Consider the following 13,669-nt stretch of genomic DNA (forward strand, 5'->3'; position numbering starts at 1 on the left):
ATGTTCAAATTGCAGCAGAGAGAATGTGGAGGACTTGGGTTGTATACTTCAGGCAAATGGAGCGAACTGATCTCTTGTAAGTATTTCATGAGTTACTGCTATATTTGAAGTTTTGGCATCACTATGGATTTACATATTTGAACTCAAGAAGCTACACAATCTTGGAACTTTAGTTGAAACTGTATGGATAAAGTTGGCTGAAAGTCTAGATAAGTTCTTGTGCTCTGGAAAATAGTTACAGTCCAATTTGGGAAACTGCTAAAAAGAATATTGCTGATTGCTTTCAACTGATTATTGCATCTCGAACTCTTGCATAGATTGTTTAAGCTTATTGTGATAATATCTCAATTGAAGCCACATACATCTCAAAACATTTTTTTTTTTAATTTTGAAATTACATCTCAAAACATATTAATTACATTTATGTGATGACGAGCTCTTCTTTATATCTCTGGGGTCTAGCTTTCGATTGCCAATTAATGCTACCCTCTCCTTAAGTACAAAAACTGAAGAAACTCTAGAGTTAATAGCCTACCCTGGAGCGGCAGACTGTAGCAACATAATTAGCCAAAGACCATCTTTGTCTTCTTCTTCTACTTGTTTTATCTACAGACTTTTTATAAGTGTCGGTGGTAATTCCATATCCTTCACCATTAATGATAACAATGTAGATGCAGCCTCTACATCAGATTTTGCTAGATCCTGAAATATTGATGACCGTTTAAGAATACGAGTGATGATCAATAATCGTGTTCACATTATAATCATTCGTAAAGATAATAGTATTAAAGTCCAAGAAAACATCTATATATATGGACTGCCTGAACTTACAGCATTTTTGGGAGACATTATGTTGGCCGGAAGAATGGACTGCATTGCAACAGCTTTAGGATTGGACCTTGTGACTTCCACCTGTGTAGAGAATAGGGCAGAGACAGGCCGATGATCAGAGAACCTGCTTTCACTGCGAAAATAGGAAAGCTGTTTCACTCCTTTTCCATACCATAAAATCCTATCACACCTGCCACCAGATTAATGCATTATTCTTAATAAGCTATCATAAAAAAGAACTAGTAATACAGTTCATGCTTCTAGATTTAGGACCTAGAGGAGTCCTGGCTCTTTAATGGTGATTCTAGAGTTGTAGAACCTAGACCGGAACCATGGTTAAGTAATATACCAAGCTGGAGTCCTTGGCTTTTCTCCTGATCTGTTTGGACCTCCCCCTGAGTACCGATTACAATTTGATGAAGAATACTTGTATGTAGGTGGAAATTCAATGTTTCCCTCTCTCCAACCTTGGAATACTCCGCCTTCTTCTTGTTCCCTTCGAAGCTGATCAAATTCTTGCAATCCTCTCCAGTCTTGCTTCTTTATCAAATGCCTTGCTAAATTGTCTTCCAAATATAACCTATAGTTGAGATCTCCGAACCAAAATATTTGACTGCTCAACAAACAAAAACATCTCTTGATTCAGCTGAAGATATATTTCAGATTAAACTAAGAACGGTAACTAATTATTCTCTCCATTTTAGCTTTAAAATTTGTTAACACCATAATTCATATCTACCCCTCTTTACTTTAGTTAGACTAGTATCTTAGGGGTATATTTTGGAGATTCAAAATAGAAGCTTGGTGGTTGAATAGTCATAAGATGTTACAAATTCAGTATAAAGAAGGTTTTAAATGTTGAAAATTATAGATTTGAGTAAATGAGATCTGAAATATTATTCCAAATAATGTGTTTTAGAGAGCACTTACTCGTGCCCTAAGATGGTCAGAGGGTGAGGATTGTCGTCATCATTCGGAGATCGAGGGAAAGAAGTTCGTTTAAAAATCTCCGAAACTTGGTGATTCCTTCGGCCTTCATCGCCTTTCTTCTCACCAGAAGCTAAATGTGCTGCTACAAAGCAAAAACTGGTCCCTTCAATTGACATGCTAACAGAAACTGAACCTTTGTTTCCCAAATACCCCATGATGCCACAAGCCACTGAACAAACTTTCACATTTGAAATGCAATACTTTCTTAGCAACTCCCTTCTTATCCACACACTTATAAGCACTCCAACCATCTTCTTGCTTGCCATGAGCTTGTACTTACTGCCCCAATATAACTTCTCACTTTGAGTTCTCCACCATTCTTTTTTTGGAGTCTTGGCACGGCTGCTGAGACTACTCTCCATTTCAGTGTCCAAGAGATAGCTGTCACTTGAAATATTTTGACTGAACATAGGAGACAACCACGGGCATCCATACTTATTGTTAAGAGTTTTTCCAATAAGTAAATTCCAATTTGTTGCTTCTGTTGGGTCCTCTGCTCCTATCACTGTGCGAGCTTTTAAGGGAACAATCTCCTGGAATCTGATAAGAGAAGAAGTTTTGAATTAGTTGTCAAATTAGACTTTAGGTTCATCATTATGTAGAGAGCATAAAATGATCCCCTTTCAATAGTTACATACCCGAGAACATACATATCCGCTGCATCCTTTAGATTTAGCCACTCATCCAAGTCTACAGCCAAGCTTCCTACAGGTGATCTTCCAGCGACATTCCAAGTACCCACAAAGATCCTGAAATGATGAACATATGATGATCAAAACATTCATTTCATTTAACACTTGTTTAACAAACAGTTGTAGAAACCTCACCTTAACTCGTTAGTCGAAATGCATGGATCCATCTCCGCTGAAACAACCTCCTCAACATCATCCATGCTATCATCACCATCATCTTCCCCGGCATCTGCAAAAACAACCAGCTTGTTGCATGAGACCAAACACATTAATTACTCACTATCGGCTAGCTATAAAGAAGGATGTGAATAACAAACTAACCTGAAATTTCATTTAAATGGTAAGGGTCAGCTTTTTTAGGCTTCCTTTTAAACCATTTAAACCTCCTTGTTATTTGCTTCTGGTTCTGCCTACCCATGGAGTCAAATCACAAGTTAATGGCTAGGTGCTTGTTTCTCCCATGTCCGAGTCCTACACTGAACATAGACTTTGCTGTTAAAGAGTCATTGTGTTAATCGCTAGATAATACCAAAGAAAGAAAGATGAAAGAGACAAGACCAAAAAACTAAGACTAAGAAAAATAATACATCCAGTGATAATTCCAAGAGCGAGAAGCAAGTAAAAGTCATAGGGATAGCTTTCATTAGTTGGGAAATGACATGAACAAGCTTCCCTTCATATTTGATTGTTTAGTTTAATCAGTCTTCGAATTGAAAAGGAACCAAAATTATATAAGCCTCACAAGGCTCTATCATTTGCTTGATTATGAGAGCTGGTAGGTGGTGGTGCTTCTCACAATCTCACGTATGTCCCGTGGATTTTTACGTTACAAAGTTCATTATTGAAAGGACTAGTCAAACAACACACTAACACAGCCCTCCATGGTATAAAGTAAACATCTAATGGACCATTAGCAATTAAATGTGGCTGACCGTACTAGATTTCCTATTCATTCATCAACCAATGACAGGGCCATTATTTGTTAGATAAGAATGATGATGATTGGGGATTTGTTAGTATGTGAGTGAATTCAATAGTATAAGAACCTTTCTAGTCAGTTGATGATAAATCAATTCTGATTAACTGTTGCATGAACGTCAAGGACAAAGTACTTTGTTTGCAATTTGTAATATCTTGATTTCATATCCATACTTAATGGGGGTATCTGAGAAGTTATTATCGAAGCTATCTCCCTCACCAATCAATCCAATAGGAAATACAAATCATATGCAGTACGAATCGTATGGCTCCATATATTATCAGTACTGGTACGGTAGCATTAATTCTTCAGTTTCGAACTCCCAACTTTTTTTGAGACATTTTAAAAGCTTTTTTGTTCTTAATATGACATAATTTTTTTTTCCTTTTTCTTAATAATAATAATAATAATAATAATAATAATAATAATAATAGTAAGTGTAATAGGTGGTCATGCTTCGACCCTCTTGCCTTTAACGGCATGAAAAATTTATGCACGAATAAAGTGAAAATGAATAATATATTTTTAAAAGACATGAAAATCGAAGAAGGTGCACTGGGGGATCTATAATCTATTAATAGTTTTTATATATTTATTTTTGCTTGTGACATATTGATAACAATGATGATTATTAGCTGGTGCAGCTTTTGAGAGGTTGTCGACATTCTAACGAGAAGTGTATGAGATTTTTCTCTATGTTATTATCTATCAACTTCGACCATAAATGAATTGCACGATGCCTTTACCTGCCTTTGTTCATTTCGTTTAACTAACATGATAGACGACACCGACTTTATGACCCAAATCTTCAGATCTTTAATAGAAAAATCGAATCTTAGCCACCCATGCAAGTAGACTACCGGAGAAAAAAAAAATCGGGCACATTTTTTTTTAAAACCAAAATTTTGATAATTCGACCATTATTATTGCAATGGTAATCAGGAAAAAATCTTGAATGTGTAGATATTCATGTACCATATTTACATTCTTAAGAGTTGTTCACAGGGGCAAAATGCAAATTTCAAGGGTAGCATGTTCGTTTGTCACTCAATGATAGTGTATTGGCAGATAATTAAACAAAATCATTCGATATAAATTAAGAATTTTATATTTTGCAATGTAAGAACCTTTTCATTTGAAAAGCTTTATACACCTCAAGTTATATCTTGTTTATTTCTTGATTTTATAAGAGGGTCGAGTTAACAATTTTATGTGTTTCATAATCAATTTCTTATTTAATTACTCCTTCAAATGATTTTATGAACATGAACAGATTCAAGAGGTCAAACTTTATTACATAATCATTTGTCGAAATTATAATCTATCATATATTCAAAAAAAAAAACTAATTTAAGTTCTTGATTTCCTCAGATTTCTTTGATCTCAGTCTACTAAAAAATCATTTAAATAGTGAGCTTTAGGTGGTTGGAACGGGCAAGTCTTTCATCTCCTAATAACAATAATATTTAGCTGTTTATTGAGCTTTCTGTGGTTTGATATGAGCTTTAAATTAGTGGTTTGCGGTTGGAAGTCCGTGTTTCGAAAGTCATCGTAGTGGTTGACACGTCGCACGTCGAAACTATGGACGACAAGTCGGCTGCATTTCCAAGAAGTGCAAGGAAAGAAAAATAAGTAAAAAAAAAAAAAAAAGAGGAGTAACGTTAACATGTTGGTAACTAATAACCTTCTAGTTAATTTAGAAAGTGCAATCTTTAAAAAAATCTAATAAAATCTGTTAATAAAATCAAGATTTTACTTATGCTAGTATGAGCTCTTCTTTAAAGCTTTCTTTTATTATCATGTCCATTAATAATAGTACATAAATTTAGATTTAATGTTCTACATTTTTTATCTAATGACAATCGAATGTTTTATTTTTGTTTAAATTATAATTTAATAAGAAAATTTTATTTTCTTTTTTATAACAGTCATAAGTCTCATTCATAAATTATATTTAAAAATACATCACAAAAGTTGAGGGCACAAGATCGAGTCCCTCTTATAATAGGAGAATTTTTTTTTTCAATTATTAGTAGATGTTGAATTCAAACAAATTGATCTTTACATTTTGCTCATTATTGCAGTTTTAAATTTCTAGGGTGGATAGTTTTCTTCTTGTACAAAAATGAAAAATGTACACTTTTCATCACCCTACAAAATCTTCGTAATTCAACTAATTAGCATCTACAAACACACTTTTCCGGAGTCTTTGTTTACTACAATTTAATAATAAACATCTTACAAAAGAACAAAAGGATTGTAGATATATAGAGCAAAATGTTAAATGGATAAAAGAATTACAAATATCAAAATATGGATTAAATTTCAAAAACTCCTGACATAATTTACTGAATTAATTGTTAAAAAAAAAGTACTGAATTAAGTTCTCCTAAGTAGTTTACAAAACACAACTATTAGTTGTCTTTTGAACCCGGGGAAAGCTTCGATTTTCCCTCTTCTGAAGCCTGTTGAATAATTGAACTTCCCTTCCTCTTATTGCATCTAAAACCAAATGCTGCCTAAATGTTGCAATGAATGCTTCAGCCCTTTCATTCAACTCCTCCTTCGAAAGCTGCGGCGGCTCTGCTTCATCAGCATCAGCATCAGCATCAGCATCGTCATAATCTTCCATGCCCGTCACTTCTTTGTTTTCACTAGTTTCTCTTTGTAACTTGTTGTCTGTGTTACATTCTTCAACTTGATCATCAGCAGACCAATACCCACTTTCTTCATTTCTTTTCTTGATCATTTTTTGTACCTTCACATTGTCACCCCTACTTTCTTGATTTTGAGTTTGATCACTGGATTTGCAATGCATGGAAGTGAAAAAAATAGCCATTAACACAAGATTGAGAATAATAAACACCCACAAGCGCCATTGCTCAATTAAAAACATCATTATAACCCTTTTCAAACCCACCAGTAAAAAAGCTGTCCCTGCTGTAAACAGAACTGTGTATTTACTTTCATCTTCAAACTCTCTTTCTCTTGCCTCCAACTTAACACACTCTCTCTTTGCCTCCATATTTCTTCTTCAATTTTCTTGTTTAATTGTGACTGTGAGGGTGATGGTGATCAAAAGAGCTTATATAGAATGCGAAGATTGATATTATTTGAGTGTGTGTCTGTTGTGTGTGGGGGGGGGGGGGGGGGGGGGTCCATTTTAAGGGACCAGCTGTGCTTATGATGATCAGAAAAGGGGGATAAAGTGGTGATGATGATCAGAGAACGTGACTGATGTAATTCAAAGCGTGCAGTCGATAAGGGAGACAAGAAAACATAAAAAAATTTCGACTGCAAGCATTATTACAGTTACCATGTGGGATATGATTGCTCCAACTTAAGGATTTACCTATGGTTTACTTATTGTTAGGTTTTGGCGTGCATAAGCTAAGAGGTTAAGACACAGACACACACTAGTGTACCTAAACAAAGGCCTAGTAGTGGCACCGCCCACATTGCTAATTTGTTTTGTATTGCAACACACTATGAATTGATAAGGAATGCTTTTGATTATTTGATTTATCTGAAAGTTTTTTTAGTGATGTTAAAAGCACATTCTAATCCCATTACCAAAGAATAGTAGATGGAAGAATCCGGCTTTTTTTTTTTTCCTGTTTATGACCACAATCAAGTATCAATCCCGAACTCAAAAAAAAAAAAAAAAAAAAAAGAGGTCTTATTGAATATTATTTTATTGTGTAGGCATTTTAATCCCTTCCCTCGCTCACGTGACCATATTCGAATTTCTGAACTCTTGTTTTCAATAATAAAAAAAAAAAATTATCACTCCCAACTAAACTAAAACATGTTTAAATCAGAATATTCTTCCAATTTTAGAACCAATTCCCAAGCCGTGCTCGTTGCTATAATGTAAATGAAGGTTGGTCCTCTCATTTATTAATGCTAACTATTACAGCACATCATTTTTAATAATTGATCAACATAGGTAGGAATTTGTTCTGCCAGCAAGCCGAAGAAAACGCATGCTTTATAACAAAAGCAAAAGTAACAGCAACCGCTGATTGGTTAACAGGTTTTTGCCGGACGGTATGAGAGCAATTTTTCTAGAAATAAACGTGACGGTCTCAAAAGCACGCCTGCTTCGCACCATATCATCAGAACCGACCCCACCGTGTCCCATTCACCAAAATCCAAATTCAAGGACTAGGTGAAAATTAATGGCGAATGATCTTTCAGGACAAATCCATATCAAAGCTTACTTTATACAACCTGAAAACAGTTTTTAAATATTATAATAAAAAAATTTGACATAAGTTCACAAGTAACAATTATCTTTTTTTACCGATTAGCCTTTATTCTAATGGTAGAAGTTTTGTAATTACAATGTTCAGTACAAGGGATCGAGCTTCTATAAAAATTTTATGAAGATTAATTTCAATACTCTCTCAATTATCAACATAATTGAGTAGAAACAGTCTCTTTTTTACGAAATATGAGTGGAATAGACACCCCTTGAATATTAGAGAGGGTTTAAAATGTATGAACAAGTATTTCAGTGTGTCAATGTATGACGGTAATTCCAGTTATATAATATGATTATAAATATTAATTATAATATATAATATAATATCAGTAACATCTCTATATAACATACTTCAAAAAAAAAAAATTACCTTTTTTGTTAAGTCCTATATTTCTTACTAAGCTCGCGTTAAATTCATGTATTCTTTCTTCTTCCACACTTGCTGTAAACAGATTAAAAAATAAATAAAAAAAAAAAAGGAAAGCATAGGGTTAGATGAACAGAAATGGTTCCTAAAAGATGAGCAAAATTATTTTCTTCTGTTTCTTCATGGCATAACTTTAGGAAATTGAATCTCTTTCCTTCTCTCTTTGCATCCGCCAGTTTTTCGGAGGCAACAACTAACTGAGCAGTAAAAGCAATACCGGACTATAACAAACAAAAGTTAACTTCTCTAATCATAAATTTCGAGCAAATAACATTACCCCGCATTTGAATACCAGTTATTACATCATTAATAGCTGACGTTTCTGATAACTATACCCCTGGTTGGCCAATGAGACTATAAAAACAGTATGCAACAGAAATGAAGAAGAAGAATGATCAGATAGAAATATGAATGCATGGTTATTGGGTATCTTTGTATCTCTCAAACTATGCAGCCATTGGTGTCGGGTTAAGGAACTTTCTCAAGAGCAAGAAAAGATGAGTTGTTTACATTGCCTATCACCATCTCCTTCCCGATAAAGATATAAGCTGCAGAAAAGATGGACGACAAAATGGGATTAGGAGTTTAATTACTCCACAATATTCAATCAAAACAAGATGATAATTTATTATAAAAATAAAAATAAAAATTGACTAGTAAATCTCAGACCGCACACAATTTCCTTTTTTTTTTTAATTTTTAAAGAATAAAAAAGTATAGACCTATCTGTTTACACAACTACAGTCTATCGCCAGCAGCTTCATTTTTCTTGTTCCACTAGCTCAGTAGAATGTGATGTAGTTATCCATGCAAGGCTACACTACACATCAGGTAATAAAAATTTCAACCGTGTATTAATTAGTTCAAACATATTCTTTACTTAGATACATGCAATGTTTTCAGAATTACCTGGCACATAGTTAAATCCATTCATTGAAATATACCATCGTAAATGTTATGAAATCTTAGTTGCATTCAAGAGAATAAAGGAAATGAGGAAAAGGAACCAACCTGACGGGCAACCTGAGCCACTCGCCGGCTATGTCTAGATGATTCCTTAATTAAAGTAGGTTTTTCTGGCTCTTGTGAGTCATTTTCTTTCTCTGTTACCCTCCTCTTCACAATGGTCTTGTCAGGAGAAGTGTTTTCACCAGAGTTGCTCATGGAATCTTTCTTGCGTTTTCTCTGGAAAGTGTATTTAAGGACTCTATTGAAATCTGGCTCACTAGGCGATTCATCTGTTTCTATAGATGATTTGGCATCTTTTGAGTCAGAAAGTAATGGTTCATTAACCACCTCACCGCCCAACTCAGAACATACTACCATTGAATTTTCAACAGCACCACCATCTGGTTTTACCAATGCCGACTCACTTTTCAACTCTGCATCCTTTTCTTCAGTTTTCTGAACAAGTCCACATTTATTAAGTGCCTTAACGCTCACAGTAACATTTTTCGATCCTGAAACAGGATCCACACCACTTCTGATTAATGTTAACCCAGGATCCAAACGAAGCAAGGGCTTCATCTTAGCTTCATTGTCAGCTGTCCCCAATCCAGCTTCACTGGATTTTACATTTCCACGTTTGGCAAATGAATAAATCACACTACGGTTAACAACAGAAGAAGCCTGACAAGGATTGATAAGCTGACCTGGAGCAGAAATGATTGAGGTAGGCGCTGAATCCCTACTTTGCAGTCCCACATTTTCTTTCTGTTTTTGACTGATCTTAATTTCCTCTTCATTAAAGCTTCTCTTCTGCTGCAATTTCCCATTGAGGTTGCCACAAATTTTCGCATTATCTCTATTATCCGCCTTGATGGAAGGTCGAATATGTGCACTTACCTTAGATTTAACATTCCCATTGACAGAATATGTTTTGCAACAGGAAGGAGCAGAGGATAAGCAAGAGGCTATTTTAGGCTGATCAGGACAAGATCTGCGTGTTGAAGCTTTGGCTTTCCCAAAGCGAGTCTTCCTTCTTCGTGATGTGGGTTTAACTAGCTTCTTTACTTCTCCCCCAGAAAATTTATTTGTTACATCCATGTTTTTTGTCTTAGGAGGGGGTGCGGGTGCAGCGCATTTTCCTACAGCCTTATCAATTGCTTCAATCATTAACGGGGTACATTGACCATCTTCATTGCCCAACTGAGGCAATTTCCCATTCAGCAAGTTACTTTCAAGTGCACGAATTCTCTGAGTACATCCATTCCTGAACGGCTCGGGCTCCTTCATAATTGTGGAGACTATGTTGGGAGTATGATCATCAGGCCCCAAATGAGAATCACTAGAATTCTCAGTTTTTTGAATTGTACTGCAGCACCTATTATCCAAAATTCTCAGATTTAATGGGCTGTTCTCCATGTCACAAGCAGTCACAGCTTCAAGATGTGAGTTTGAAATTGAGCGTGTGATTGCCTCAACTTTCACATCTTCATGAGAATATGCATCTTCCTTTGTGGTTTGTCCATTCACAGGTTGTAGCGGATTGTTCTTCACCTTCTCTAATTTATCCGTAACCCATCTCAACTCCGATCTGAGATCAGTTATAACATCCTCAGCCTCATTGAGCTGTGCTTCAAGTTCATCAACCTTTCTTTGCTTTGTCAAGGATGTTATCTCAGCTTCCTTTGTCTGTAAAGAAGAGAAGATTGGTTAATGCAGTACAATGACCAACATTATGTTCTTTAATGTTACCCCACTTACACCCAAATTGTTTTGCATTAATTGTGAACTTTTATTTCAATGTTGAAATACATGAAAATAAGTACAAACTAAACAGCAATACGACCAGCATTCACCTCATGCCTTGATTCCAACAAGCTAACAACCCAATTTTCAAAGTGATTTGAGAAAAAGAAAAAACAAGGCCAAACAGATCCATAACAAAACTAAATAAATCTGACAAACAATACTGGTGATAAACATTCAAAAATCAATAAATAACTATGAAACTCAAATTTCACAAAAGATTATAGCTAATTAAGAACTATAACACTGGCAACACTTGAGCCCCAAACAGTCACTAACAGAAACTATAGCATAATTCTTAGAATTGGTTTAAATTCTATCAACACCAAATCGTGCACTCCAAATAAACCACATGTTTCTACATTTAGAAGTAATCTTTCACTCACGAAATAGAATTTGCAACTACAAAGACAACACAAAATAGAAGTGAAATCATAGTACAACAAATTATCTAACACTAAATTAAACAACAATAAACAAAATTAACACACATTTGATTTGATTTTTGTATTTTTTAGCATAAATACATTACCGTTGAATCGATCATCTGTTTAACGCGTACAAGCAAACGAAGCGCCTCGTCTTTGGTGTTACTCAGATCCTTCTCAAAACGCAACGCTTGTCGCTCCGATGCCATTATTCGAGCTGCCGCCTCTTTCGCCGTGTTCAAAATTATGTCCGCGTACGCCTTCTTTAAGGCCACCATTTTCTACAACACAAAAGACAAAAACAAAATCAACAAAATGAAAACAAGAAAAAAAAACTTTCGAATTTTATCAGAATCAAAGAAAAGAATTCACAAACCTCCGATTCTGCCATGTATTGAGAAAGGCCAAAGCCAAAAGGAGGGGCGTTTTTTTTTTTGCCTTTTTGGAGGGTTTTTGGAGAAATTTAACAGATTGGCATCTGTTAAGAACTGAAACCAGTGTTCGAAATTACTGGATTGCCCCTGTTCATTGTCCAAATGACAAACTGATTTTGTCTGTTGGGAGATCTGGGCCCACTTGGAAAAAGAAAGTTCTGGTTGGGAGACGGAAACGATGTCGTTTCTCCTTTGGTGTTTAGGCGCGCAACAAAATGTGGGACCCCCGCGAGGAGGATTTTCATAATGATCAGATTCTAGTTGAAACGCGCGGTTAAGGCACGATTTTCAATTTTTAAATTTTGAAATTTCACTTGCGGCGTAGATGAAGTTTAAATCTCCTTGCAATCCAAATCTCAAATTATCCTAGTCATTTCTCAAATTACCTTCACTTTAATTAAAAATCAAAATCGAACATCTTCAATAATTATTGAGTTTAATAATAAAATATGGTACGTGACTGAATGTATGTGATATAATAATTTTAAAAATAATTTTTTATTACTCTCCGGTGTATATTTACCTCCTTACCGAGATTGAAAGAGGAAAAAAAATAAAGACGAGAATCCATAATTTAGTAAGAATATTGATATACTTACCTGGTTAATATACAAAATTTATATTCTAAATTTGTAAACTTATCATTATTGGGAAAGCTCAAAGTGGCAACCACCTAACTTTGGTTATCCAAGAATTCAATGTTTGGTCTATAGGTTCTTCATATCGTGAAATGGCTTGAATTCCGTTCCATAAAGTTTTTGGGTTGATGTTACTTTCATTCTTAAAAACAAAAGTCGACTAATCAAAAGCAGCTCATAGCTTCCGTATCTTTCTTAGTTTCAAGAATTAATGTGCAAAAGATGTCGTAAGAATGAATTATCAATATTGGATTACTTCTCCCACTAAATTTTCAGAAGCCTTATTCTTCTAAATAAAGCTTTGACATAATAACTCACAGTGCAGGAAAATGATTGTTAAATTTGCAATGATGCAACCATGAACCATGGTTGTATCTTTTAGTTATTCCTATCCGCTAAACAATCTCTTTTAGTCAAAGCATTTGTCTCTTTCCAATAGTTTCTTAATTCCCTCCGAGCATTGATCACACGCTTTAATTCGTTTCTGGTCAATGACGAAATGCACGAGAATCATGGGTTGAATTTTCAATATCGGGTTTCTGTAAATAGAGAATCATGGAGTTAACCAAAATCATATTATTGTCTCACCATGATCAGGCCAGTCCATTTTCTAAGCTATCTAAAATTCATAACCTTGATTTTAGTAACAACCCAGATAAGTTTTCCAAGTTTTACACCAACGGCTACTGCAGAAGATGATGTGAAGTGCTTGGCAGGCATCAAGAGTTTTAATGATCCTCAGGGGAAGCTAAGTTCATGGAGTTTGACAAACTCTTCAGTTGGTTTCATATGCAGGTTTAATGGAGTTTCTTGTTGGAATGGCCTCGAAAATCGGATACTCAGTCTGGAACTTGAAGAAATGAATCTCTCAGGACAAGTTCCAGAGTCACTGCAATCCTGTAAGAGCCTGCAGGTTCTTAATCTGTCAACGAACAATCTGTTTGGTAAAATTCCTACCCAGCTTTGTAAATGGTTGCCATATTTAGTATCTCTTGATCTGTCCAACAATGATCTTTCAGGTACTATTCCACATGAACTGGGTAATTGTGTTTATTTGAATACATTATATCTTTCATATAATCGTCTATCAGGACCTCTACCGCCCCAGCTGTCCAGTCTAGTTAGACTTAAACAATTTTCTGTAGCATACAACTGTCTTTCGGGTAGAATTCCTTCATTCTTTAATGGAGCTATGAAGATGGATATGCTTGCAGATAGCAGACCCCCTACGA

The 13,669-nt window shown here is 35.1% G+C and overlaps 3 protein-coding genes and 1 pseudogene across 3 annotated transcripts; 1 reads left to right on the forward strand and 3 right to left on the reverse strand.

The window, feature by feature from the left end:
* Positions 1-444: 444 nt before the first annotated feature.
* Positions 445-3,205, reverse strand: LOC18038194 (type IV inositol polyphosphate 5-phosphatase 7). The gene is made up of 8 exons (XM_006430970.2): positions 3,101-3,205; positions 2,835-2,989; positions 2,649-2,742; positions 2,460-2,570; positions 1,762-2,361; positions 1,181-1,444; positions 832-1,021; positions 445-702 (listed from the first exon to the last, which is right to left on the reverse strand). Exons 2-8 carry the CDS (start codon positions 2,929-2,931, stop codon positions 607-609), a joined length of 1,452 nt encoding a protein of 483 aa, XP_006431033.1. The 5' UTR covers positions 2,932-2,989; positions 3,101-3,205; the 3' UTR covers positions 445-606.
* A 2,675-nt stretch (positions 3,206-5,880) lies between these two features.
* LOC18038195 lies at positions 5,881-6,504 on the reverse strand. Its single transcript, XM_024182241.1, has 2 exons — positions 6,413-6,504; positions 5,881-6,293 (listed from the first exon to the last, which is right to left on the reverse strand). Exons 1-2 carry the CDS (start codon positions 6,460-6,462, stop codon positions 5,891-5,893), a joined length of 453 nt encoding a protein of 150 aa, XP_024038009.1. The 5' UTR covers positions 6,463-6,504; the 3' UTR covers positions 5,881-5,890.
* Positions 6,505-7,450: 946 nt separating this feature from the next.
* LOC18040040 lies at positions 7,451-11,804 on the reverse strand. The gene is made up of 5 exons (XM_006430972.2): positions 11,742-11,804; positions 11,470-11,646; positions 9,198-10,820; positions 8,130-8,734; positions 7,451-7,725 (listed from the first exon to the last, which is right to left on the reverse strand). Exons 1-4 carry the CDS (start codon positions 11,754-11,756, stop codon positions 8,705-8,707), a joined length of 1,845 nt encoding a protein of 614 aa, XP_006431035.1. The 5' UTR covers positions 11,757-11,804; the 3' UTR covers positions 7,451-7,725; positions 8,130-8,704.
* Positions 11,805-12,840: 1,036 nt separating this feature from the next.
* The window catches only part of LOC112097415, a 1,701-nt pseudogene continuing 872 nt past the window's right edge, over positions 12,841-13,669 (forward strand).

This window comes from Citrus clementina, unplaced genomic scaffold (genome assembly GCF_000493195.1).
Source record: "Citrus clementina cultivar Clemenules unplaced genomic scaffold, Citrus_clementina_v1.0 scaffold_6, whole genome shotgun sequence".
NCBI classification, from domain to species: Eukaryota; Viridiplantae; Streptophyta; class Magnoliopsida; order Sapindales; family Rutaceae; genus Citrus; species Citrus x clementina.

Coding starts and splice junctions, on each gene's coding strand:
- LOC18038194 (XM_006430970.2), bottom strand. CDS start 2,931: ATGGGTAGGCAGAACCAGAAGCAAATAACAAGGAGGTTTAAATGGTTT. Junction 2,743..2,834: donor CCATTTAAATGAAATTTCAG/GTTAGTTTGTTA, acceptor TTGTTTTTGCAG/ATGCCGGGGAAGATGATGGT. Junction 2,362..2,459: donor GCGGATATGTATGTTCTCGG/GTATGTAACTAT, acceptor TTCTCTTATCAG/ATTCCAGGAGATTGTTCCCT.
- LOC18038195 (XM_024182241.1), bottom strand. CDS start 6,462: ATGAAAGTAAATACACAGTTCTGTTTACAGCAGGGACAGCTTTTTTAC. Junction 6,294..6,412: donor CAGGGACAGCTTTTTTACTG/GTGGGTTTGAAA, acceptor TTGCAAATCCAG/TGATCAAACTCAAAATCAAG.
- LOC18040040 (XM_006430972.2), bottom strand. Junction 10,821..11,469: donor AACAGATGATCGATTCAACG/GTAATGTATTTA, acceptor TCTTCTTTACAG/ACAAAGGAAGCTGAGATAAC. Junction 8,735..9,197: donor TGGCTCAGGTTGCCCGTCAG/GTTGGTTCCTTT, acceptor TCTTTTCTGCAG/CTTATATCTTTATCGGGAAG.